Here is a 25,672-nt window from a genome sequence, read left to right as displayed (position 1 = left end):
AATTTGTTGGTAGCACATAGGATTTTCTGTACCATGCCTCACCGCATAGCATAGACATGCCCTGGGCTGAGGCCTGACCATAAATCTCTTCTGCTTCATATGTCCAAATTTGTGCCAAAGTGTACCTGAAGGTTTTCTTCATATTATTTTTTGAACTCACTTTCTTTAGCAGCTTTTTAAAACTAAACTGTCCATAGTATTCAAAGCTGTGGGTGAGTAACCTATAAAGAAGGAAGGGGACAGGCTGCAGTGAGAACACCTCACTAGCAAATGTTTTTGTCGTAGAATGTACAGACAAGCTATTTAGGCAAGGCTTTCTGATTTTTACAGGGGTTTTTCTGTATCTTTGGTCAAGTAATTTTTATGTTTTAACCTGCAGCTTCTGTAACTGTGATTTAAGGTATTGTCAGTTCACCACATAACAGGAAAACAACATTTCTATGGAATTTTGAGCAGGATAGCATCTCAAAACTTCTCCATGAAACATTGTATTTGTAAATACCCCACGACTCAGGCAAGTAGGTATAAAAGCAGAAGGTATTATGACTTCAATGCCCTTGAAAAGTTGAGACTGCACAGAGATAGGACTATGGATGTGGGAGGAATGAGAATTAATAAAGGGAAAGAACTTAAATGTGAAAATAGGATGGCCAGATAGCAATTGATTATGTATTGACAACACATCATTTAACCAAATATGAGATTTACAAATTTCATAGACAGTCAGTGCCTTCTCTGAGTCAAGACAAAGCATATCAGTCGAGGACATTGGTTTGCAGAGAGCCTCGTGACTCAGTGGTGAAAAACAAAACTTTGGAGATGTTTCTAAGAGTAGATGAGCATGTAGGGCTGCCATAACAATTGTTAGAAGAAATCTAAAAGGACACTGTTTAAGGTAAAACAAAAAAAAAATGAAACCAATCTTTCTCTCCCAGGATGTGAACTCATTCATTTCCTTCCTTCTAGGATATTTTTTTCATTGATGACTGTCATCTTGATGATTAAAACTCTGTAGTGTGGACTGTATGTGTGCATTATTTAATACACCTGCTTATAGCATGTGGAGAGTTCTGTTAGTAATTTCAAATGGTAGTCCTATTTTTACCACATACTTCTATGAAAAAAATTAAATATTTTTAATTTAAAACAGAGTAAATTTGCTTCTAATGGCTACTCTGTTTCTCAGTGCTTTAGAAACATGATTTCACATAGAGCTATTTGTGTTGTACTTCATAGAAAAAAATAAGAGCTTTCTAAACAGTTCACATTTTAACAGCTACATCTGTCACTTGTTACTCCAGTAAGCTGGACAAGCTAAAGAATTCCCCATTTTGAGACATTGAATGATTGGGAGTTCTGTGCTCCTTGTAGCGGTGAATAGTGTGTTTTGCTCAAGGTCGTTTTCATGCGCTTCAGAACTAAACTTCCATGTCAAGGAGAAATGTGGATAGTGCTCAGTTCTGAAAATCAAATTACTTTGCTTACTGAGAGGGTGTGTGCTTATAAATAGCAATTAAATTTTAAGCAGACAATGGAAAATCAAGCATACATTAATTAGGAGATTGCCACAAAAAAGAAACTTAAATTCTCTCTTCAGATTTTTTTTCCTTTCTACAATTGTCTGAAGCCTGGGTTTGTGAGTATAAGTGTGGAGGAGATTACTGTAAATATTTTTAATAGGTCTAGTGAAATATTTTTAATAGGTCTAGTGAAAACTTCTTACTTGGAGCTCTTCTACCAAGAGAAAGGAAAAAAGCTCCTTGTTTTAAAAGAATATGATTGTACAAATATAGTTTGCTGAACGGTTTAGCTTCTTGGATTTGTAGTATTTCCTGCAACTTTTTATTGTTGGTTTTATGTATGTGTGTTTGTGTGTCTGTATATATGTGTGTATATATATATGTATATTTATGTATGAAAAAGTAGCTTAGCATGCCAAAGCAGAGTTTCTCACAGTGTTATCTTTTTCATGATATTTGGCTTAATTATATATACACCAGAATAAGCCCATCTTCAAAGTTTTGTGATTTTTTAGAAATGGAAAGCATTCAGAAAGACAGCCTTTGCTCAGCTGGATAGGTTAACAATTGTAATTGGTTACACTTGCATGTCATCAACACCTCAATCCCCTTCCATGAACCCTTGGGTCGTTGACCTGCGCATTGTCAAGTGTTTGTTTTCTAATGGATAAAACAGTTGTGTTTCACCTCGGCTTTGACTGTCTAGCCCTGTAGATGCCAAGTAGCCATTTCTGGACAGACGAATTCCTGTAAGAGTTCACTGAATGAAAACTAAAAAGGTTTCCATCAGGCTGAGTCTTAATGGTCCCATTAAAATGAACATCATCTTAAAAAGTGCCCTGAAGTTGTAGAAAATCATGTGAGAAGGATGAGAATTGTAAAATAAAAAATTTCCAGCTTCAAATAATGTTAATAATTAAAAGTTTGGTCCTGAACTCCCAATGCTCTTGATATATTCAGTAACACTTAAAAAGATGTTTTTTTGGAAATATGCTTTTAAAATTGTAACTAAAATTACATTTTTGCGCTTTTGTGATAATATTCTACATAGATCACCTGTAAGCCTTAATAGCACTGGAAACAATGTCTGTACAGTAAGTTATTTCCCTTGCCTTCCCTTCCCTTCCCTTTTCCAAGTAAATAAGAAGGAACAAAGAGAAATTATTAACAGTTAAAAATTTCTTTTTGTGACTTGGATTCAACTGAATACCAATGTCTATGAATAGAAGTCAACACATATCTGTGGCCAGAGTGAGACTGAACTTCATTTTTGTTGATGGGGACACTTACCCCTCCATTTCTAGTTTTTTCTATTTCCTGGTGAAATAATTTTATATAATATATATAATAATAATTAGGTAATTAACTAATAATAATTATATATGAATTTATATATGTAAGTAGTAACATTCAAACCATCTGCAAGTGACAGTCTATGGAGATATGATAATGATGGCTTCTTCTGGAGGATAAATGAAGGAAAGTGTAAAATAATTTTACAAGCATTTAAAAAAAATATAAATTCTGATAAAGAATACAAGACAATCTGCTTTTTCACATCACTTTCTCATAAGTACCAGTTCTTGGAGGAAGGGTAATATGTAGAAGGCTCTTGAAAATACTCACGTTTTTCTGCCACAGAACTCTTTCAAAGGAAACTGAATTAATCATAACAGTCTCTTGAGTTACTAAAACTAGCAAGAGAAATGATTTGTTGTGCGGCAATGCCATTCAAGCAGATGAACATTTAGAAACTTAACTTATTTCTCTTCTGCTTTTGAAATACAGGTGCTGGCAACAGGACTAAGTGGCCTCTATTCATCTTTGCCTACAAAGTTGGAAGAAAAAGGGGAAGAGTGGCACTGTCTACTGAAAGATGACTGGCTGTTGTCACCAGCCCTTGTGCAATTCATGAATTCTCTTGAATTTTGCAATGCTGTGATACAGGTAATGGAGCAGAGTTGTCCTGTTCTCTTGAAGCAATGGTTTTGTATACCCCGCAAAAGTTTTTGAATGATGGAGTTTAGTTTCCCTTATTGATGGCATGGACTTGTACGTTACGCTAAATAAGTTGCTTATAAAGTGAAGGCTTTGTGCTGATTGTCCCAGTTGTAAGGATGAATTAATATGTTTTTGTTTTTCAAATGACAAATGTTTCTAATAAATTCAGTATAATTGTGCTGCTTCTTGATATTTCATCACAAAATTGGGAGTATTTTCTTTATTTAAAAAAAAAAGTTTATTGCATTTTAATACTACTGTTAATATTAAAAGTAAATTGAATGCCTTTACGCGGGGCGGGGGGGGTAGTATTTATGTATTTGTGTTAAAAAACATTCTGTCTTTGTCTAAGCTCTTATAACAGTGTACACAAGAAAATTGTCTGTTTTGCCTTTCAGTGACCGCTGCACTTAAATTATTAATTTTAGATTGGCCTGTTTAGAGTACATACTCTGTTCCTAATAATTGTTTCTTGATTTTTTTTTTCTGGCTTTGATCCAGAAAAATCCATTTTGTATTATTTTTTAAGGACAGAGGACCCTATAGAGCGCTTGCCCAATATTTTATTAACATAGGATATAAATTCTACACGGACTGTAGGTATGTGTTACTTGAAGAAATGTGCTGAATAGGATTGAAAATAACATTTACTGTTAAATAAAAAATAAGTTGTAGTGAGATGCATGCAAAATACAGTAAAGCAACTGATTGACTATTAAAGCATTTAACAGGTGAGAATAATAGTAGCTGTCATTCTTTAAATGCAGTATAAAAGACTTTTTAAACATGTGTCCAAGTGGTGTTTTTATACAGGATATCTGTAGGAGGTAATATTTAATACCTTTTTTAGAGTCCATGCAAAAGTTACAGCAGACGAATTAAAGAAGAATATATAATTTTAAAACTGCTTTTCAAATAAACTGAAAATGATTAAAGATCTTAAGTTGACATGCACAAAAGAGCAGTTTCTGAGTGCTGCCTGATTGTGTCTTTATAGTCTATCTTCAGCAATGCGCAGAAGAAAAGTCAGTTACTGCAGGAATTTTTGCTTAATGCATGGAATGGTTTTTGTGCTGTGGCTTGTTCTGTGCTGACTGAAAAACTTTAGCCAGAGATTAATAAGGGACAGTGTAGCCAAGACCTCTTGCCATTTACTACTTTTTCCCTGGATCACAGCATGAAGAAGGGTAACCATTTTTCTTCCCCTTTTCAAAGTGAGGGTTATAAATTATAGGAATTCTGGGAAGAATTGCAAGTAGGATAATGTATTTGTGGCTGCATGTAGGCTGTGACATTCAAGTTTAAATACAAACTTCAAACAGAATATATTAACCTGGAGTGCTTCAGAAGGGATTTTTTTTTGCTCTTATTAAATTTCTTTTAAATGCATTAATTGATAATATGCTTCATTTTGTGGAAAATAGTGAATGCATCATTATAAAAGTGGATTTTTGGCTTCCAATAGCAGTTCAATTTTTTTAAAGCTAATAACCTATTGAATAAAGTATGTTGTTTTTTCTTTTCTTTTTTTCTGTTTTTTTTTCTTCCCCAGTGATTGGAGGAAGAGCATGTGAACTGAACGTTCTTACGCCATAGCCTAGTGAACGCTTTGGTTTACCTACTCTTAAAACACAGGAAAACAGTTGTTCTGCGTTTCCTTGTTGTAAGAGGACAATTTAATGATGGCAAGTTCACCTTCAAGTGACCCTGAGAAGGTTGCAGGAGCTAAATTGAGAATCTCAAGTCTTCCTTGATGCATGGGCATGCACGCTTTGCTGTCCATCCATTTGTCTTTGTCAACACACGGGGAGATTGAAAAGCCCTGTTCTCCCACTGTTGGCAGGCTTACTGTAATTAAACACAGTTTGTGTTTGAGGAACACACAATCTTTAAGAATCCATATCACAGAAAATGCTAGTGAGAAGGACAAATTAACATGGCTTTTTAAATGTGAAATTATTTTGGTAGTGGGCAGTAGTAGTATCTTCCTTGTCTTGTTTGAAATCTCACTGGAACTGTTCTATCTGTCTTTCCTCACCTCCTTTCCCCTTAGGTCGCACATCCTTTGATACGTAACCAGCTTGTGAATTACATTTACAATGGATTTTTGGTGCCCGTAATGGCTCCTGCGCTCCACAAGGTCAGTGGTGAATGCAAGCGTGGCTTGAATGAGGTAAAGACATTGTGGATGACCTCTGTGTGAAGATACTATTGAACATAGTTAACAGTAGTGAGTTCTAGGCTGACTTCCCACCTTTTCCTTCCATAATTCCTATTTACTCTATGCAGATTGTTAAGTAAGATGGGGATATTTATGAAAATGTTTAAAATTTTGAAGTGAAATGGAGAATCAAAAAATTTTTGTTGCACTAGGCTGACGTACCATCAAAAAGCAGTGACCATTTAGACAGCATTTCATCATGACAGACATTTCCATGAGGATTTTTTTCCAAATTAATATTTTTCCAAAAGGAAAATGGCCAAATTCCAAATGTCGAAAAGGAAAATGTTCTGTCAATAAATATTCCCCCAACTTTAGCTAAGTAGGTAGTGTTTCCTTATCACAGTTGATAGAATTATTTTCATAAAGTGGAGAAGAAATGGAATTTTATGTCAGTTTTCTAATGTGCTAGGGTGCAATTTATATTACTTCAAAGAAAAAAAAATCTTTGAGTTTTAGTGATTATCCTTTGCAAAATGTTTCACTGATGTTGGTGAATTACTGATTTTCTTATTTTTTTATTTTTGTTGGACTGCAGGAAACTGCGTGTCCTGCAGAATATGTCAACTAACAGTCATTTTGCTAAAAAAGAACATCTTGTGTGAGGAGAAAAAGCAGGAATTGATGAGAATAAAAATTAAGATTTTTTTGGATATCTACCAAAAATTGCCAGGAGAGGACTAATATATAACTTTTTCAAGTTCTACTAATTTTTACTAAGCCTGCCAAGCAGAAAGCTGTGCACCTGTTCCATTTCTGAGAGGCCAGTGAAACACCATATCATACTTCCTACTGTAGGACTTGTCTTGGCAGTACACACAATTCCTTGTGGTAAGCAGTCACTTACCGATAAAGTAATAAGCGGTGTAGAATCTTCAACAGTTCAGCAGAACGCAAACATTTGAGAATTTGGCAGGGGCTGAAATAAAATTTGGCTGCGATCCGGATTAAGTTTGTACTCTGTCATTCAGATAGTTCACCCCCTTACCTGACAGGATTTTTTTTTCTATTTTGTAGAAATTTCTTGACTTAATCCAGTACAAACGCTGGGAAGTACAATCAAAAGTGAAACGGGAGCTAGCTTTAGGTCAACGTTACAGATAACAAGTGAGATGTCAGAAGGTAGCCGTGGGTTTGTAGTTTTAGTAGGTACTGTTTTTAACCTCTGAAGTGCTTAAGACAAATTTTAGGGTTCTTGAATACTACCATACAGCTGAATGCTATTTTTATTGGTCAATATAACTCCGAACCTCTATCGGCTTGATTATTTAAATCCTTTAAAGCATGCTGTTCTGATTAGCTTCTTCATGTGATAGAAATTTTATTGAACCGCATTTATATATTCTGAAATTGGGTGAAATCATACTTGTCCTGAAAATGGAGGTGTTGGCTGCTAACATACATGAGCTTCGAGCCCAGGTCTTTCCTGAGCCCTTACATTCTGTTGCACCCTTTTTCTTCCATTAATAAACCTTTCCTTGATTAGCATTAAGTTTGACTTGTCATTAAAAAATAAATATTTTATATATTTAAACCCCAAACACACTTAACGGAGAAGATGTATTGCACCATCTAGTGGATTTGACACAAGGCTCTCACGTACGTGAGACCAAAATCTCTAGCAAAAAGAAATAAATAAAGAGAGGTACTTTTGACCTCTTCAGTCTTTGTGTTGTGCCACATTAATTTAATGGAAAATAAATGTTTTACATCTTTGCTTTTGGGACAGATGCCTCTGGGCTAAGACAGATAATTATGCTGTATCAGCTCTTTCATACGCTACAGTGATTTCTAGCGGTCATTCCAAAAGTTCATGCTGTGTTGAGGAGTAAGCAAGTATCATCCATTTGGGAACTTCAGTGTTGTAATGGAACTTTTGGTTTTCTCTCCTTAATAACACAAAGCTGAAAACCAAAGGGGCCAAAATGAGAGAAAGGCCAGAGGCATCATGGTGGTTTTAAAACAGAAGTACTTCCATTACTTTCGTTGAATAATACTACATGCATCTTGATTTTTTTTATCCAGTTGTTTATCGGTTTGGGTTGCTTGGATTAATTTTGACATGAATATAGGAGCATGGTATAAAAACCTGATTTGGAAGACAGATCTGGGGAAGGTTAAAGAGGGATTAGGAAGAGATGCTAATTATTAGAGTCACAGAATCATAGAATATCCCCAGTTGGAAGGGACCCATAAGGATCATCAAGTCCAACTCCTGGCACCGCACAGGTCTGCCCAAAAGTTTAGACCATGTGACTAAGTGCACAGTCCAATCTTTTCCTAAATTCAGACAGGCTTGGTGCAGTGACCGCTTCACTGGGGAGCCTGTTCCAGTGTGCGACCACCCTTTCGGTGAAGAACCTCTTCCTGATGTCCAGCCTAAACTTCCCCTGCCTCAGCTTCACACCGTTCCCATGGGTCCTGTCACTGGTGATAACAGAGAATAGGTCACCTGCCTCTCCGCTCCCCCTCGCAAGGAGGTTGTAGACTGCGATGAGGTCCCCCCTCAGCCTCCTCTTCACCAGGCTGGAGAAGCCCAGTGCCCTCAGCCACTCCTCATATGTCTTCCCCTCTAGGCCCTTCACCATCTTCGTCACCCTCCTCTGAACACTGTCGCCCTCCTCTGGACACTGATTAGTGTCTATTAGTACATGTTCTATTAGTTATGCACCTTAGTCTATGCACTATTAGTACATGTTCTGTAAATCTCTGTTCATGGAAATCTTATTAGTAGAATTTAATTGGTATGGAACAGCTGCTTCTGATACCTGCTGATGACAGACATGGAAGGAAGCGAGTCCAGACCTTGTATGGCATGCAAGCCCTAACATCCCACATCTAGCCTGGTACCCATGGTTCTAGCTTAATGCAGAATTCAGAAGAGAGAGGAGCTTTTGGCTCTGTTGGCATACAACTTCAGATCTGTTCTCTATGTATTCTACTCCAATTTTCCCTCAAGAAATGGATGTTTTGAGTTCAAAATTGCTTTGCAGAGAGACACAGACGTGAATTTGTTGTTTTGAAAAGACAGCTCCAGTTGAGAATGCAGACATCTAAGAAAGAAATCTTCAATCTTCTGTGTTCTCATTGTGATAGAATTTGATTTCTGTGTAAAACAACAACAGCTGCATCAACAAATCACATTAATATGACTTCCTGTCTGATCACCAAATCTAATTTAGATTATTCAAGTATATAAAATAAAATAAGCCAAACAACCATACAAGCAATATTCAATAAATTGTGTAGCTAATAACCTTATTATCTTTTAATCCCTCGTGGAGCAACAGCAACATTGGTTTGCTTTATCAACTGAGGTATTTTGATATGAACAAAATGTCTGGTATGAGGAGGGTTGCTCGCTTTTGGATTGAACCTGAGCCTTGATCATGCTGGCCAGTCTCTCCTTCTCCTGTTTCTGTCCAGAACTGCAACATAGCTGAGGCTGGCAGACAGCTGTGGATGTCATCCTGCCTAACCCTCTCACCCAAGCAGGATCAGCTAGAGCAAGTTGCTCAGAAAAATGTGCTAGTTGTTTCTTTGCCTTTTTTTTTTTTTCCTGATGTCAATTTGGAATTTCCTGGATTTCATTTATTGTCCCATTGCTTCTTATTCTTTCACCAGGCACCATTGAGAATAGTTCTCTTATCTTCCCTCCTTCCCAGCAGGTATTCACACACATTGATAAGATCCTGCTGAGCCTCCTGTTCTTCAGGCTGAATAGTCCCAGCTCTCTCTGCCTCTCCTCATACATCAGATGCTCTCACAGCATCGTCATCTTTGTGGTCCTTTGCTGAACACGCTCCAGCATGTCCGTGCACCTCTTGTCCTGTGTGGCCCAGCACATCTTAGCAGCGCTGAGTAAAGGGGAAGGATGCCCCCCACCAACCTGCTGGAAATGCAGCCCAGAGTTCATCTTTGCTGCAAGAATGCACGGCTTGCACGTGGCCAATTTTTGTCCCCAAGGACCTGTATGTCAAGGTCCGTCTGAATGGCAGCACAGCCATCCAGTCTGTCAACTGCACTTCCCAGTTTTTAATGTCTACAAACTTGCACGAGGGTACACTTCATCTCATTATCTAGGTCATTAATGATGATATTAAACTTCCCTGGCCTCAATGTAGCCCCCTCCTCACCGGCATTCAGCTGTACTTTGCATTGCTGATCACAGTCTTTTGAACCCAGCAGTTCTACTGGTTTACAGTTCACCTCACTTCATCATTTTGTCTGTGAGGATGTTGTGCAAAAGGCAGTGTCAAAAGCTGTGCAAGCGACAGTGTCAAAAACCGTGCAAGATAGACATCAACTGCTCTGCATTTATCTGTTGAGCCAGTCATCTTGTAGAAGGCATGATTTCCCCTTCATAAATCCCGATTGCTCCTAATCACCTTCTTGTCCTTAATGTGTTTGGAAATGGCCTTCTCTTTTCCCTGCTTAAAACAGTGGACAATTAAACAAGATACTTGGTGAAAGTATCACAGCTTTTCAGAATTTCAGTACGTGGCTCAAGGCTTTGAGATGTGTATATGCATGATCTTGAACTGTCTGTAATGTTCATGGAATTACGTAGTAATGCCTTTTTAAAATTTTTGCAGGCTGTCCCCCATACATACTTACTATGTACACGATTCACCGTGTGAATGAAACAGTACAAGAGTATTGAAGAAAGCAATGCATTGCTATGAATAAGTTGGGATGGGGAGACCAACGTACTTTGTTTGGTGTGATTTGATGGTTTTATTCAGCTCAGGGAGCTGATATGTAGCTGAAAAAAGAATCAGCTAGTTCAGGTTTTTTCCAGTTAAGGAAGTTTCAAATTTATTGTGCAGGCTAGCTGGCTTGAAATAACCTGTTTTTCACTGTGAACTCTCTGAAGGTTATTTAGGGAGCCGATTAACTGTGATGTGCTTAAAAAAACAAACATTGTCTAAGTTTATGACTCCCTAACTTCGTTTCTCAAAGATAAGCGTCCTAATTATAGCATGTTCTTGCAGCCTAATTTATACCTGGTCTGTACTTGTCTGTTGTCGCTTTGCGTGGGTTATCCCACCTACCCACGTAATGAGGAATTGACAAATATGTTCATATCCCAGAAGCTGAACATTGCCAAGTGGGTAGAGAGAGCTCAGATTTGTATCGTGTAGCTGGGGATATGCATTACCTGGCTGATGTGAATAGCCGTATCTTGTCCTTTGGTTGGTTTTTATTGTACGTCTTACAAGAGTTACCTCCCTCGCTTCTGACATCTGAGTTTCTAGAGAAATGGAAACACATGATTCAGGGCCGTTCAGTGGGATTTGTCTGAGCATTTGTTATGCAAGGTCACGAATTCCTTATTTCTGTACAGATTTAGTTAAAACCAGAAAGAATAAAATATCTTCTCCATAAAGATAGACGGACAAAGGAGAGGTTAGCTCGATAGTTTTCATTTTGTAGTAACAGCCCACGATTTTTGCCCAAACCATCCTTTGTTTTTTCTGGTGTAAATGTCTGGGATTTAAGACAAGTAAGACTATCTGACAAAATCTGCTCATAATTTAAGACTGGCACTTTTTGACAGCGTGCCAGTTACAACTTGAAATTATGCAAATCTTTATGTTCCTCCCTAGCTTTTGGTACTTAGGAAAAAATACTTGCAAGAAGGTGTACTTCTGCTCAGGAAGGGAGCCATGACATTACGTTTCTGTGATTTATCTCACTGGCTATTTTTCACTTTATTTTCAAAGCTAACTGTTTGGAGCTCTGTCAAAAAATATAAGGTATTCAGGGGCCAGATTTTACAGTGGTCAAAGTAATCAAATCAGGCTAATTTCCTCATCAGTTAAAGTCTAGTTGAAGTCCCACAGTGAATCAGAGTAATGGCACTGAAGTTGAAGATGTCTTACTGGTTGTGACAGAGGCCCTGTTGTCTTGTTTTAGTTTTTATGTGTTTGGTATTAGAAAGTGCTTATTTGCCTTATTCTTTTAGGTACTTGTCGTGCCATTGTAGAAAGCTGATCATTGTAATCCTTTTTGTGAGGTCTTTAATAGGTATAGATTTTTGCCATCAAAACCATGTGCTAAGTAACAAGGAGTCACACTGTGACCATATATGCAATATTACATTACCTTTGATGCAAATAAGATTGTTTATATATACCTCTTTCTTGGAAGCTCATATGATTTACTTTGGCATTCAGAGCACATGGGTTATGAAGAGAGCTATCCTGATCATTTTGAATGTTTATGTAATTTGTGTAATTTCAATTTATTGAAGATAGTGCTAAAAATTTGTCAAATTATATGATTAAAGCTAATTTTTCATTTCTTAGTATTTACTGCTACACTATATGCATTTAATTGCTATGATGTTATTTCTCTACTTGGAAAGCTACTTTTAAGCTGAATAAAGGAAAATTGTACCAGCTTTTTAGTGAAAAACGTTGCTGTTGGCCAAGCAAACAGAACAGGTTTCTAGGAGCACTGGCATGGTTCTGTCGATTAAGCTCTGTCAAGTGGACCTCAGTTACATTGCTCACTAACCCATCTAAATGAAAACCTCTAAAGTGGTATGCTACTGTGATAATTCAATAATACTTGCTCGATGATTACACTGCTCAGCTAGGGGGAAATGACCTGTAAATTATACTATACTGATTGGAAGTAGCATCTTTATAAATATCCTAAAAGAACATCGGTTTCCAGTTAGAAATAATCCCATCTCTCACCTTACTGAGAAGTGTTTGGACAGCTGCTGTAAAAAGGTGTAAATACAGTCTTAATGGAAAACTTTGAATAGTCTTATGCTTTGGAGAAGCCCATCAGTAGCTACAAAACTTAATTTTACTGGCTACAAAGTGGACATATGTTAAAGGTGCCATTCACTTTTTACATCAGGCAATTGATTTGAACTTTAACGAGGTACAAACTGAACCTGTTTATTAACTTAAGCAGAAGGAAGTTGAAGCAGTTCTTGTTTTCTGGTTCCTCCCTAAGTGCAAACTTTCTCTGTCACTGATCCCGTTTGTTCAGATGGGAAACTGATTGATTGAGGATAAAGCTTGCCTTTATTTCCTAGGTAGTTTTATCCTGAATCAATTCCCTGAGCCAATTCACTGTGCAATGAAGTGAAGCGTGAACACTTCTGCCAGTATAAGCAGGGGGCAAGAAGTTGAAAATGAATAGAAAGGAGAAGAGGGTGGGAATGGTTGAATTTTATTTTTTACTTTTTTAATCAGGGAGGAGGATTTATTCAGGTTTAAACTGCTCATGGATCTAGAAGGTAAGTTCTAATGAGGACATTCATGGTCTCTTCATAGGCAGTGTGAAATCCTTGTAGGAAGGAGAGGAGGAATCATGAAAGCCGTACTCTTGTAAGAAGGCACAAAGCTGTAAATTAGAAAGTATATTGTGCAGATCCCAAGGGAGAATAGCCAGTAATAAAGAATCAGTGCAATTGGTCTAACACAGTCAATGTAATATATTAAACTGAACTCGCAATGACAGTAATTTCTGGCTCTCTGCTATTACTTGGCACAGTGACTTGTAAAAGCTGGATCTCTTTACGGTGTTCTGCCTCACCATCTAATCAGTCATCAGAAGAGGCAAGAAAAGATTTACTAAAAATTATTACATAATAAGAGAAGGGTATTAAAATGCTAAAAGTAGCTTTCTGTTTTCAATAATCTCTGATCAAATATCTATTTGGCTATGAAGGCTCTCGGGTAGTAAAAGTATCTTGTAAAAGTATCTGTAATCTTCAAAGATATCTGTAACAACTGGGTGTTGTAAGGAAAAACATGTGGATGAGGCTTCCAAATGGTATCTTTTAGATACATACTTTATATGTGTATTTTTCAAAATTCCAATAACTTTTCTTCATTACAACTATGGATAATGGAAATAAAAATGGCAGAATCCTTGTCTGAGTAATGTAATGGATACAGATTTTTCTCATTTTTCATTTTCTATCCTACAATGTTATCTCAAGAGCAGAGATATCCCCAGTCTTTACCATTCCCGAGCAATTTTAGTAGAAAGGATCTAATGCAAAGTATGCTGCTGGTAGGTTTTCATTTTTTGCTATTGTAGCAGTGATGGATTTTAATACTGCTGAAATATCTTTATCAAAAATATACCTCTGAATTTTCTTACTTAGCAAAGGTCTTCTTCTAGAAAACTACCATGTCTTGATTCATCTCCCCTTATTATGGTATTTTTCTTGATCCTTGAATTATCAGAGGTGAGGAATATTCAGATTAAATGTCACACTCGTGGATATGTGAAAGTTTTGGCTTGTTTCTTATCATCCTTTCAAAGATGTTCACATAAATTCACTTTGAGGGCTAGCTAGGACAAATTATACTGAAATCAATGTTTACAGTGAAATACAGTTTTTTGTAAGCTGCCTCAGGTTTTGATTGTAGTGGACGTTCTTGATGTGTGTAGTAATGTTTTGTTCTCCGGGAACATTTGTTCTTTTGTTGTTTACCTAAGTACTGATTCGGATTTATTTATTTTTTTTAGAAAGGATTTGCCTACTTTACCCAAATCTGTCTCACAGGATATTAGTTTCAGGACAAACAACAGCAGGTAGTCTGAATGAAGCTTAATATCATGGTTTGGGTATCTTAGAAAACAGAGATCTTCAATAATAACTGCACAAATTGAACCAGCCTTTCTTTCAACACTGAATGTGTTATGTACAATGTGGAACAGTTTTACCGAGTTAAAAGGGCCTTTGCAAAGGCTGATTTTTGCCTAGTGTGACTGGTTTCTCCAAACTCCTTCCTTAGTTAATTGCAAAAGAAAGTGAGTTCTCTAGAGGCTCATTCAGGACAGGTTAATGTATCCCAGTGAGTAAAAGGAAATTAGCCTCAAGGAGCTAAAATTAGCCTTTTTGAATACTTCTCTTGGTGTCTCAAATGTTCAGAAATTACGCTTTCTGTCAGGAAGAGTAAAAACAAGAAGCACACACAGAATGCAAGATGGGGAAAATATGATATGACTGTAAAAGCACACATCTGCTTGCCAGCTCAATTGATCCTAAGCTGTATGCATGGCTTTTGTTTCAAATGCCAAAGAGCAATATATTTTGAGTTGCTATTGTAAGGAAGCAGAATGGCCATCTCTGTGCTGGTTTTATGGACAAGTTGCGCACAAAGGTATGCTGAGAGAAATCCCAGAACATAGTAGCAGTAATGTCACTTGTGTACCCTTAGCTTGCCTGCCTTGAGTGTTTTATGGTGAGCTGCAAAATAGACCCTAGCCTCACTTATTGCAGAAGCTTGAAGGAGTGTTGTGGTGAAGGTGGTGCATTTTCACTGGAAAATGCAAAAAGATTCCTATGAATCCATTTTAAACCTTTACAAAGCGTAGTCTCCTTCCCTCTTTCTCAGAAAACGGCTAAGCAGATTCAACAACATCCTTCCCAAGAAGAGTTAAGAATTAAACATGATGTGGCACACTGCACGAAAAACCTCAATTCAAACAATAGAGGTTTAACAAAGTTATAAGTAACTCTTCTGTGACCTATTTGGGCTGCTTTAAGTGCTATTTGGTGCTTCTAGCTCTGTTTAGTGGTGTCAGTGAGGTGTTGGCTACAGTAAAGAGGATTTCTTTTTTGTTTAGTCCCCAAGCTGCAAGGAACGCTGAACATGCTCTCAGAATTGAACATTTCTTTCCTAAAGTAGTCTCTTGCTGGCTTTCTTCTGCCCTTTGTTTCATTCATGATGCACACTCTGAAAAGCGTATGGCTTTCTCTTGCTGATACAAATGTAGCACAAGCTGCCCAAAGAGCATTGATTTCAGAAAAAGGTCACTGCCCTTGTGAATCTGCAGCCTTTGCTTGCTTTCATTTACCGTTTCAGTATTTTATATATCTACATAGGCCCCTTCCTCTGCTGTCAGCGAACATCTGTGAAACCCGCAGGCCAAGTGCGTGCTTCATTTTCCTCATAAAGGATGAAGGAGGAGTGACAGAGACATAACAATATATTACTTCTGTCTGGCCTTTTCTTGGCAGAGGTTTTAAACTCTTTGATGAACTGTATGCTATCATTACGATGTCACATGATGGATTTCTTGGGGTTTGCTTTTTACTGTTTGCTGCTGTAAAACACAAAACAGAAAATGCCAGTTCTCAGGGCAACAGTCAATGGCTGTAATCAGAAAGCCTTTATTTAGTTAGTTATTTATTTTACCCCATGAGTTCCCACACCTTTTGGCTATTGCAAAAAAATGAATCTCAGCTCCAACCAGAAACAATTTCCTTTGTTGCACAGCCCCTCGCTCATTTCCCGAGCAAGTTTTGTGGTGGTTGGGATGTGGCGGTATTGCTGTGGAAATGTGTGCCTACGTGCATATGCACATAAAAAGGAATTTTATCATAATATTTACAGTAATGCAGAATTTGAACCAGAGCTGTAGCCACGGTGTTAATCCTGGTGATTTGTAACTTTGGGGTGCTTGATCTCACAACTTTTTTTTTTTTCACTTGAAATTTGTAGGAGAAGGAGGAGGAATGAATTCATAAACTGGATTCTGAGTTGGAGGATTATATGTTAATAGATGTTCTTTCAGGGAAGATCTATTTTCTCATTTCTGTATTGGGCAGCACTGAACATACAACTACAGATCTAGCAAACATGTCTGGCTGTTGTTTACTTAGCTTTACAAAGTCCACAGAGCCAGTGAAAATGTGCCGTATTCCTTTCCTTTCACTATTATGTTTTAGTGCTTGATTTTGACCAAAATAAACTGAGAAATGAACTCGCTTATTTCTGGTGAAAAATGTGCCTGTTGCAGCTTCCCTGGTGTTTTGTTTCTAATACCAAAATGAGCTAGTAGTCTGCTCCTTGATGTTAAGGATGTTGGAGCAGAGTATCAGAATAAAGCCTGAGAAAGAGAGGCAATCAATGACCTCAACTTCAGAGCTACTCTGCATTCTCCTCGTCAGTGCCCCCTCTCCATAAGGTCTGCAGGCTGTATACAGCATTCCTATGTTCTGTGTAACTGGCCAGAAGCAGCTTGTGATCTTAAATGCTTTAAAGGGAGCGTTTGCTGGATGACATTACTGTGCATGTAGCTAACGCGCGGCATAATGGAACAGGGATTTTAATATTTAAGGCATGTTACGTAAGTGCTGCCCTTCTGAGTCGCTTCTAAATCCTCTTAGTTCTTAAGTGACAGCTTTGATTCTTTTTTTAATAAAATCAGTCTTTTCATTTATCCAGCTAAGTTTGGTAAACAAAAGATGTTTAATACTTCCTTTCATACAGAAAGATTTTTGTGTATGAGGGCTTATCTTTGTACACTTAAGCTTATTAGGTTCCTGGGTAACTATTTTTAAAAAGCTGACTTTGCAACAGCAGCGTGTGGTGCAGAGGTGGCCTTTGGAATTTGCTGTGCCTTGCCAGTGCATACTGTCAATAGATAAGCTCCAAAAGGCTTGCATTAAGCAGAGTAGTATGGGCTATCCAAATGGTATGCAAGCGTCGCGTGGATATGGGACAATTGTGTTTTGACATACAAATAGGCAGTAGCAAACACTTTGGTCTTTGGTTTGCGTGTATGTGGGTGTATACACACACCTTTTAAAAATTGAGTGAGATGGAAAATAGTGGCAAAATTGTGGATAGACATGTTTTGGTTCTTTATTTTTTAAAGCTCTGGACTTACGAGTTTGTACTGTGCTTTGATTCTGCTCTGTTGTCATTTATTTTTAATAACACGGTAGATCCAGGTATTCACTACATCTGAGAATGCTTCTGAGGAATGGCAGAAGTGTGATTCAAAACCCCTGACACAGCAGAAATGTGGTGGGGAACTTCTAGCAGGATTTGGCTCGTAGTATTTCAGTATGTATGAGATCTGGGGTGTTGGCAGTTTTGGGGAGTTTTTATTTCTGGGGAAGCAAAACATAAGAAATGGGTTCAGAATGCTTACGAGTAAGTCAGAAGCACATTACTTCGCAGGTTTAAAAGCAAGGGTCTCAGTATTTTGTTGGCAGCGTATGGAGAGCTTAGGGTGGGTGCTGAGTATCGTATACTTGCAGGGTAAGGATGGATGTTTTGCGTGCACAGTATGTTTGCATTTGCCTTTTATTTCCCTGTAGGTGACTGTGGAAGAAGTGATGGCTACTACTGCATACCTGGATCTCTTCTTGCGTAGTGTTTCAGAGCCAGCCCTCCTCAAGATTTTCCTCCGTTTTATTTTGCTGCATCGACATGAGAATGTGCACATCCTAGATACACTTACTAGCCGAATCAACACGCCGTTCCGGGTAAGACAAGCAGGAGGCAAGGTCAGGTGCTCAGTGTGGATGCAGGTTAACTAATTAAATGGGAGAGCCTGTGTTTGCAGTGAGCATTTGTCTAACTTGGAATTTTCTCCCCCACCCAAATGTGTGTTTTTAATGTTTTGTTGTTGTTGGTTGGTTGGTTGTGTTTTTTTTTTTTTTATGCTGGCAGCTAGCTATGGCTGCACTGCTGCACTGAGAAGTTGATAAATGTGCGAGGTGGTCTGACCCATACACAAAATGGGATAGAGGGAGATGAGGGCTTTTGGAAGTTTGAATTCTGTTAGAACTCTAAAGGGAAATTTGGAAGTATTTTCATTCTGGATATGGCTGAATTAGTGCTGCCATACATAACTCATCCCTAGGACTTATAAACATAATCAAGGTGAGGTGCATTTTTGATGTTTGGAGTTCTGCCTAGCAGCAACTATTTGCAAATGATCTTTGTAGGAGACAGTGGGAGCCCTGTAAGGATGTCTCCAAATTGCTCAAGTTGTGATTGCAGTATTGCCAATATATTTCTCAGGACACAAGTGTGTATTGTTGTAGCGTGTTTGCTTAACAGAGATATTGCCAGCTTTCTTGTTTGATTAAAAAAAGGCACTTTCTTGCTCAAGTGATCAGATTGCCACTTCCTTTTCTTTCTTCACTCCTCCGTGTAGTAAGGTTTATCTCAAATTTGCAGTGAGCCCCTTCCCAATATAGGCACAATGCGCCACAGTGACTGGAGAGCTAGCTTACGGAGATAGTCAAGTTACCTTTGCTAACAGTTTCATCTTCTGGCAGAAAATGAATACTTGTTGCACTGGACTACCCTTCTAAGCCTTGCTTGGCTGGCAGCCTTGGCTGAATCTTCTGTGGTGCACAACTTCATGGATGAAATACTGTATAAAGTTTTAGGGCAGGAGAAAGCAGAACACGAGCACATGCATTTAATCTGTGTATTAGGAACAGTATCTTTGTCTGGAATTTGTTTGGAAATGTGAGTGAACACAAATATGGATATATGCTGTTGTTACTGCATTTTTAAGATGGATTAACTCTGAGAACTGAAACAGCTTCTGTCGACAAAAATGCAAATGCTGTTGTCTCTGCTAATCATTAATTACTGTTCCATAGGTGAACGAGATTGGAATTCTAAAGACTTCTCTAGCCCTGAGTAACTCAGGATCCCAGCCAAAATGGTTCTGTGATACTAAATGAGTTTTCTGCAGTATAGCTTGGCCAAGTACAAAAGCCAGAGCTGCAGCCTTCTGTGTGGTTTCCATAGCACAAAAGCTGCATATGTTATTATTGCTGAAAATACTTATTAATAAATCACAGGATTAAACTTACGTACAGACAGGTGGCCAAATACGCTTGTAAATACTATCCTCTTTATCTTCTGGTAGTACATTCAATCTTTTCTTTTTATGAAACGCAAAAATAGACTAGCTTTTCTTCTTCAGAAGGTTCTTGATTTCTCATTTGTCCTTGCAACCATATTGCAAATGTTTCCCTATAAACTGCAATTCCATAAATACAGGAAAATTTAAGGAATTGGCAGGTTTTGCACTCTGAGTGTACGAAGAACAGTTGGCTTGGCTTTCAGTTATTCTCTCAGAGGAAATGAGAATTGCCATTTTATCCCCACAACCCCTCACTGAAACACTCCTTTCACGTCAGGATCTGACTTCTTCCACAAGCTTGATTTGCAGCTCTTCGTCTCTGCCCCTGCATTCCTTTTAAGAACTGCAGTTCTGGTTGTTTCTTCCTTTCTTGCCCTTTTACTTTTTCTGTTTCTGTAGGCACGAGGTCTTGGACTAACAAGCACCCTCCTGACGGCTCCTGGTACAAGTGGTAGAAGGGCAATGAATTTGAGCTCTGCTTTGCCTCACAGCAGGCCAGCTCATGACTGTTCCCGGGTTATTTTCGCTCTGTGCCTGGCTAGCTGTCAGCCATGCTTTATTACCTTCATGCTTGTCCACATCCCAGCTTGTTTTTTGAGTGCAGAGCTTACTCACGTTCTCTTGTTCTTCTCTGGGTGTTAGTTGAATGACCAAACTAGCGAAGGTAATCAAAGAAATGTTTGCTTTTTAGAGGCTATCAAGTGAAGTTCATTAAAGCTTTACTAGTTAATAGTTCCACAGAGATAGCTACCAAGTAAGGGAAAATGTATGTCTGTGTATGTATATTTTACAAGAAATCTGTGCATTTCTCTGGTCTTTGTCACGATGGACAGTTGATCATTCTGTAGGACTGCTGAGTCACTGGTCTGAAAAAGAGAAGGGAAATGGTGAAACAAAGAGTCTTTTAAGTTGACGTTCTCAAGAAAGCATGGGCTGGAGAGAGGAACATAGCAATGTGCTGTTGCAGAGCTAGCTCAGAGCATTTTATCAGTGGGAGTAGGGAGCGTGCAGAGAAGAGGAGGAAATTCCACAGTTGGGAAGAGAAGCCTTGCCCAGGAAGGATGCTGGATTTAATCCTGAATGAATTACAAAGGACATTCAGTGACTGAAAAGAGTCAGAAAACATCTATAGCTTTTTCTTTATTTTGTCCTAATTTGTTTCTTTTTTTTTTTAGCTATTGAGAAGTGAGATTTATTTCATGAATTAATTATGTGATTAATATAGTGAGAGGCAAGATTAAAACCAAAATGAAACTCTAGGAAGGAGTCAACTTATGCTAAATAATTCTCACAAGAGTCAACCTGGTCCTGGGATCTAAGCCAGCTGTGAGATGCTGTTTCCAAAAAAGAGCAGCACAGGAGCACATGCCCAAGGGAATAGGTGTAAAGAGGCAGGGAAATGATGGTGCTGTTGTTCACAAAAAACAATGAAAGATAAGAGCTCACGCTTCTACAATGTTGGATGCGTCTTTGCAGTCAAGCAAGCATCTGTTAGGTAGAAATATACTGTATGATAGTGTTGAAAGTGTTATGTCTTATTTCGACATTATTTGTGACCAAAAATCCTGTAGAAGTCTCAAGTTTCTAGTCTGTCCTAAAGCTAGTGTGAAAATAGGGTGCCGATCACAAAAAGGGTATGATTTTTGCCTCTGCTGCACGTGACTGCTGAAATACTTGATTATGGGTGTGTTTGATCAGACCTTTGCCAATAAGGCAAGCACGCAATTCCAGTGAGGAGTCCTATTTTTCTTTTCCTTTTCCTTAGTCTCACAGAAAGGATCTTTGTACCTTGCCATGGTTCCCAGCCATCCAAATGACCTGTAATGGCAGGATTGGGAGCAACTCATATGGAGTGGATTCCAATAAAAAATGACTTGCGTAGTCCTATGTCAGTAAGCTATATTTTTCAAGGCAGTAGGGTGTAGAAGTGTTTAGTTTTGTAATGTGCAGAATGCTAATCGTTCATAACACATAAAACAACCAAAACTTGAGGTGGTTTATAGCTTTTTTCAGAAAAGACTTTTTGTTGTTTTAAGTTCTTTGTCAGGGGTAAACCCTTGCACTTTATATTGTAAGTAATGGGATTCACTGATTCACTTTATGCTGAATTAAGCTGATAAATTAGGAAAAAAAATAAAGACTGGTAAATTGTTGCTTTGAGTTTCCATATAATTTAATGTTAATACCTTTTAAAGAATATTTCTTTTTTTAATAGCTTTTTTGAAGGAAAATTCTGGATCATGTTTTGCCAAAATGTAACATGGTATGTGTATAGCTCTAGACAACTTAATAAAATCCCATAGGGGTGCTGACAGAATGAAACAGCATACTAACAGTAACTTAAAGCATTATGTTCCGTCAGAGTCACTCTGTTATGCAGAATGGAAAGGTACAATTTCCAGATCAAAAACTGAAGCATTTATCATTTTCCAGCTCTGTGTGGTCTCCTTGGCACTGTTCAGAACGCTCATTGGCTTGCATTGTGAAGACGTGATGTTGCAGCTAGTTTTAAGGTAAAGCCCAAACTCTTCTTTCCAGTTTTCATTCTAATTCTGGGACATGTAATCTCAGCCTATGGATGCAGAGTTAGATGGGGGTTCTCCAAGACAGCAGAAATACAAGCTACTACAGAGATAAGAATATTTACGGTTCTGACAAAAGTATGCTAGACCTGTAGAAGCATGATTTATGTCCTGCGATCTTCAGGAACAAGAGATTTTTCATGTGATTTATTTCTATAAAAGTGAGAGGAGAGAAGCTAAGAATATATTTATCACCTTCAAACTGCTTATTCCCTGCTTTAAAATGTATAATTCTTCTCTCCTGCATGTTTTCTCTAGTGTATTATATATACAGAGGACCTATATATTTGCTTGCAGCTTCCATCTCTGTTTTTTCACCTCTGCTCAGTCCCCAAGAACACTTCAGGTTCCTGAACTGTTGTACATAAATTGTTACGTAATGTGCTAGACACATTGATTATATATTACTGCTAACTGTTTGTTCTATGGGTTGCTTCAGAACACTACAATTATAATTGAGTATGTGTATTAGATTAGAGTTGATTACTTATGTGGAAATCCTGGTGTAACTAAATCAGGCTTTTAATGTTGTGGAAGGTGTGACTGTTTCAGGTACCTGCCTGTCCCTCCACTGATAGGTGTTAGGGTGAAATTCCCTGTAGATCTCTGACTGTTGTGCCTGGGAATGGTGTTAGGAACTCTGTGAACACAAGTTAGATTGGGACTCCCCTGCTAACAGCAGTACAGTCGAGTGCTGTTGTTTAATCTTTTGTTTATTTAGGGAATCCTTTAAAATTTGTTTGCATTTTAAATGGCAAAACATCAGCCCAGTTAACACTAAGGGTCTTAATAAAGTTCTCTTAAAAAGTTAAACATTCATTGCTCTAAAGAAGTTAAACATGAGAATGTTCTTCCTCTGTTCCTTGTTCTCCCCATAGCTTATTCCCTCCTCTGCCTGAGAGCTCTTGATCTAGTGCTGTAAAACACCTCGATGACCCTTCCCTCCTTTTTGCTGGCTGCTTGCCTGGCACATGTAAACTGGCTCTGTGGTTTTCCTAGAAAAACAAATAAATTAAGACTTCTGAGACAGAATTCATTCATAATGGGACCAAACCACCCGGCTAGCCCTTGACTTCTGCCCATCCTACACTTCCCCAATCCCTTCTTACAGCAGGCTTCCTCTGACCTATGAAGGAGCTTTCGTTTTTCCCATTCTGATGCAACTGATTTCGTATCTCTACTCTTCTTGACAGTTACTCATTGAACTGTAGCCTCACAATGTAAAGAGTCAGGGTTTCATGCTCTTGAGAGGTTTAGGATATGGATCACTGTCAAGATTATTGTTATTTCTTTTAATTTGGAGTGGGAAGGAAGGTGGAAAGGGAATTTTGTACGCGTTAGCTTTCTCTAACGTGAAAGGATGTGATGCTAGACACTGCTCTTTCAGGTATCTGATCCCATGTAACCACATGATGTTGAGCCAGCGGTGGGCAGTGAAAGAGAGAGACTGTTACTCTGTATCTGCTGCAAAACTGCTTGCCCTGACACCAGTCTGCTGCTCCACTGGGATCACCTTGACTCTAGAAAGCCAGGGAAAAGATTATATTCTCTGGACAAAAGCAGCACAAACTAAAGGTAATTGTTGCTCAGGGGATGACCAGATCATGAACTGAATTGAATTTGGCAGCAACTCATGGGAGGAGGTGGAAGAAAAGTGGTGGGTAACAATAAACCGGGCAATTAGGCTGCACTGGAAAGCTTATTTAATTCCTTCCATGTGTCCAGGCCTATGGAAACCTTATTCAACTTGGGTAGCTGTTAAAATATGCATTTGTGAAAATAATGTACAGATACATGATGGTGATTCTTGCAGCTTCACAAGTGCTTACAGTTGCTTTACAGGTTGGATGTGGGCTGCTCTCTCAGAAGTCTTGAGTTACAGCGCTGACTTGTTAGTAGGAACAAGTTGTGCATTTATGATCAAATCTCTTAATTCTTTGATCTTCCTGCCTTATTGGGTGGTTGGGGCTAAAGACCCCAGCTGCCATGTCTTACTGACTGTCCTGCTAGAGAACTTTTGTGTTTTCTTATTGCGTGGTATGAGTAATCTTCTTTACTTTCAGATTCTGGTAGAGGCACTTCTGAATCCACCTGCATTGTGGAATGTGGAAGAACTGTGGATATCAGCTACCTGCAGTACCTGGGGGAAGCTCAGGAAGCCATCCTCCAGTGTCTGAAGGACTGTAAGGTTTGGTCTGCTTTATATGATGGAGTAAACCCTGATCCAGACACCTTTATCCAAACGCTCGCTGAGGAGAACGATACAGATGTGGAACACCCCATGTTTCGGCTCCAGCAAAGGACACCCAGCATGTGTAGCTCCTCTCAAACAACTCCATTTGGTGAGAAGATGCAGCTGGAGCTAGAATGGGATGATAGCTATGACACAGGGATTTCTCCTGGTTCTGATGTGAGCTCGCCCCATCTGTATGATGATCTGGGAAGCACAGAGATGCAGCCACCTATAGAGCCACCAAAACACATTCAGGAGATGAAAAAAAATGCTATTATGCTCGTCAAAGGATCTTACATAGAAGAATCAGACTTTCAGGATGATGTTATGGTTTACAGATTATGTGCCCAGAAGGATGCTCAAGATGATAACTCCAAGGAGAAAACTTTAAATGTAGCCAAAGATCATCAGGTTGAAAGCCAGGCTGTTGTCAACGGGCCTCTTGAAAACAGCCAGCTGGAAACGGACTTGGATGAGCACAGTAAGAGAAATTCAAGCTTGACTCAAGGTATAATGAAAGAACATATAAACCAGAAAATGGCTGAGACTGATCCACAGCCAGACTTGGAGTTGAAGCTTTCTCCTCAGGAGGCAGATCATAACTTAAGTGTAAGACTGCTGAGCACAGATGGTGAGGATTTCATTGCACAGTATGACAAAATTATTAAGGAACTGGATCCAAATAATGCAAGCTTGGAGGAGGAAAAGTTGGACACTCCTGACCATGTGTCCCCTGCAGAAGAGGAGGAGGACTTTGAGAATTTCTCAGCAGACACCCCTTCTGCAGAGAGTGTGTCGTCTCCCTTGGGACCTAAGGAGGATCCCTCTCCCAAGCGTGCTGCGAGGAGCCAGAGCGCTCCATTTACAGGTGGAATGTCCTGTTAGTTACATACATAACAAATGTGAGACGGGATGGTGATTAACGGTGGCCAAACGAGATGGCTCTGTGCAGTGCACAGCGCAAGCGCAGAGCAAGGAACGGCGTTGGCAGTAAGGAGAGTGTGTCCAAACAGCTGGGACTGGCCCAAGGAGAGTGAAGGAGATGCGACAGGGAAGTACAGCAGAGCCGTGTAGTGACACGAAATTGCGGTTGTCCAGTTCTTTTGGGGCTTTTAGTTTTAATTATTTAAAACCTTGCGGTTATGTTGCTTGTGTGTCAGCACCGTTGCTCTAGGGGAAACTTGGTGGTTGAAAGGGGACCGGAGTAACCGTGCTAATAGACAGAGCCCGGGTAAATGATGCGTTTTTCTGATGCCTTTCATCTGACGCTGTCGATGCGGCATACCACTATTTCCCCCCTCAGCTATTTCACATTTTAGCACAAGGTGGCAGCACGGGTGCCACGTCTGCCCGTGCTTGTCTGCGTGCACTGCCCTGGCATCCCGCTTCTCAAGCGCCAGGGCAGCCCTCGCTGTTGGCACGCTGCGCTGTCATGTGCCAGACAACAATT

The 25,672-nt window shown here is 38.9% G+C and overlaps 1 protein-coding gene across 27 annotated transcripts in view; it reads left to right on the top strand.

Moving 5' to 3' along the window:
• Positions 1-25,672, top strand: part of FHIP1A (FHF complex subunit HOOK interacting protein 1A) — a 95,860-nt gene that overhangs the window by 52,863 nt on the left and 17,325 nt on the right. For all 27 annotated transcript variants that reach the window (XR_014584455.1, XR_014584456.1, XM_083836353.1 and 24 more), the window contains 6 exons: positions 3,309-3,467; positions 5,575-5,661; positions 17,837-18,004; positions 21,841-21,920; positions 23,377-23,564; positions 24,053-25,090. Coding sequence is in view for 25 of the 27 variants with exons in the window: in XM_083836353.1 (XP_083692479.1) it covers positions 3,309-3,467; positions 5,575-5,661; positions 17,837-18,004; positions 21,841-21,920; positions 23,377-23,564; positions 24,053-25,090 (1,720 nt within the window). In the remaining 2 variants the exon portion in view is untranslated. The remainder of the gene's footprint in view (positions 1-3,308; positions 3,468-5,574; positions 5,662-17,836; positions 18,005-21,840; positions 21,921-23,376; positions 23,565-24,052; positions 25,091-25,672) is intronic.

This window comes from Anser anser (genome assembly GCF_964211835.1).
Source record: "Anser anser genome assembly, chromosome: 4".
Taxonomy (NCBI): Eukaryota; Metazoa; Chordata; class Aves; order Anseriformes; family Anatidae; genus Anser; species Anser anser.
The sequence above is the reverse complement of the archived record's forward strand: the minus strand, read 5'-3'. Positions and strand labels throughout refer to the sequence as shown.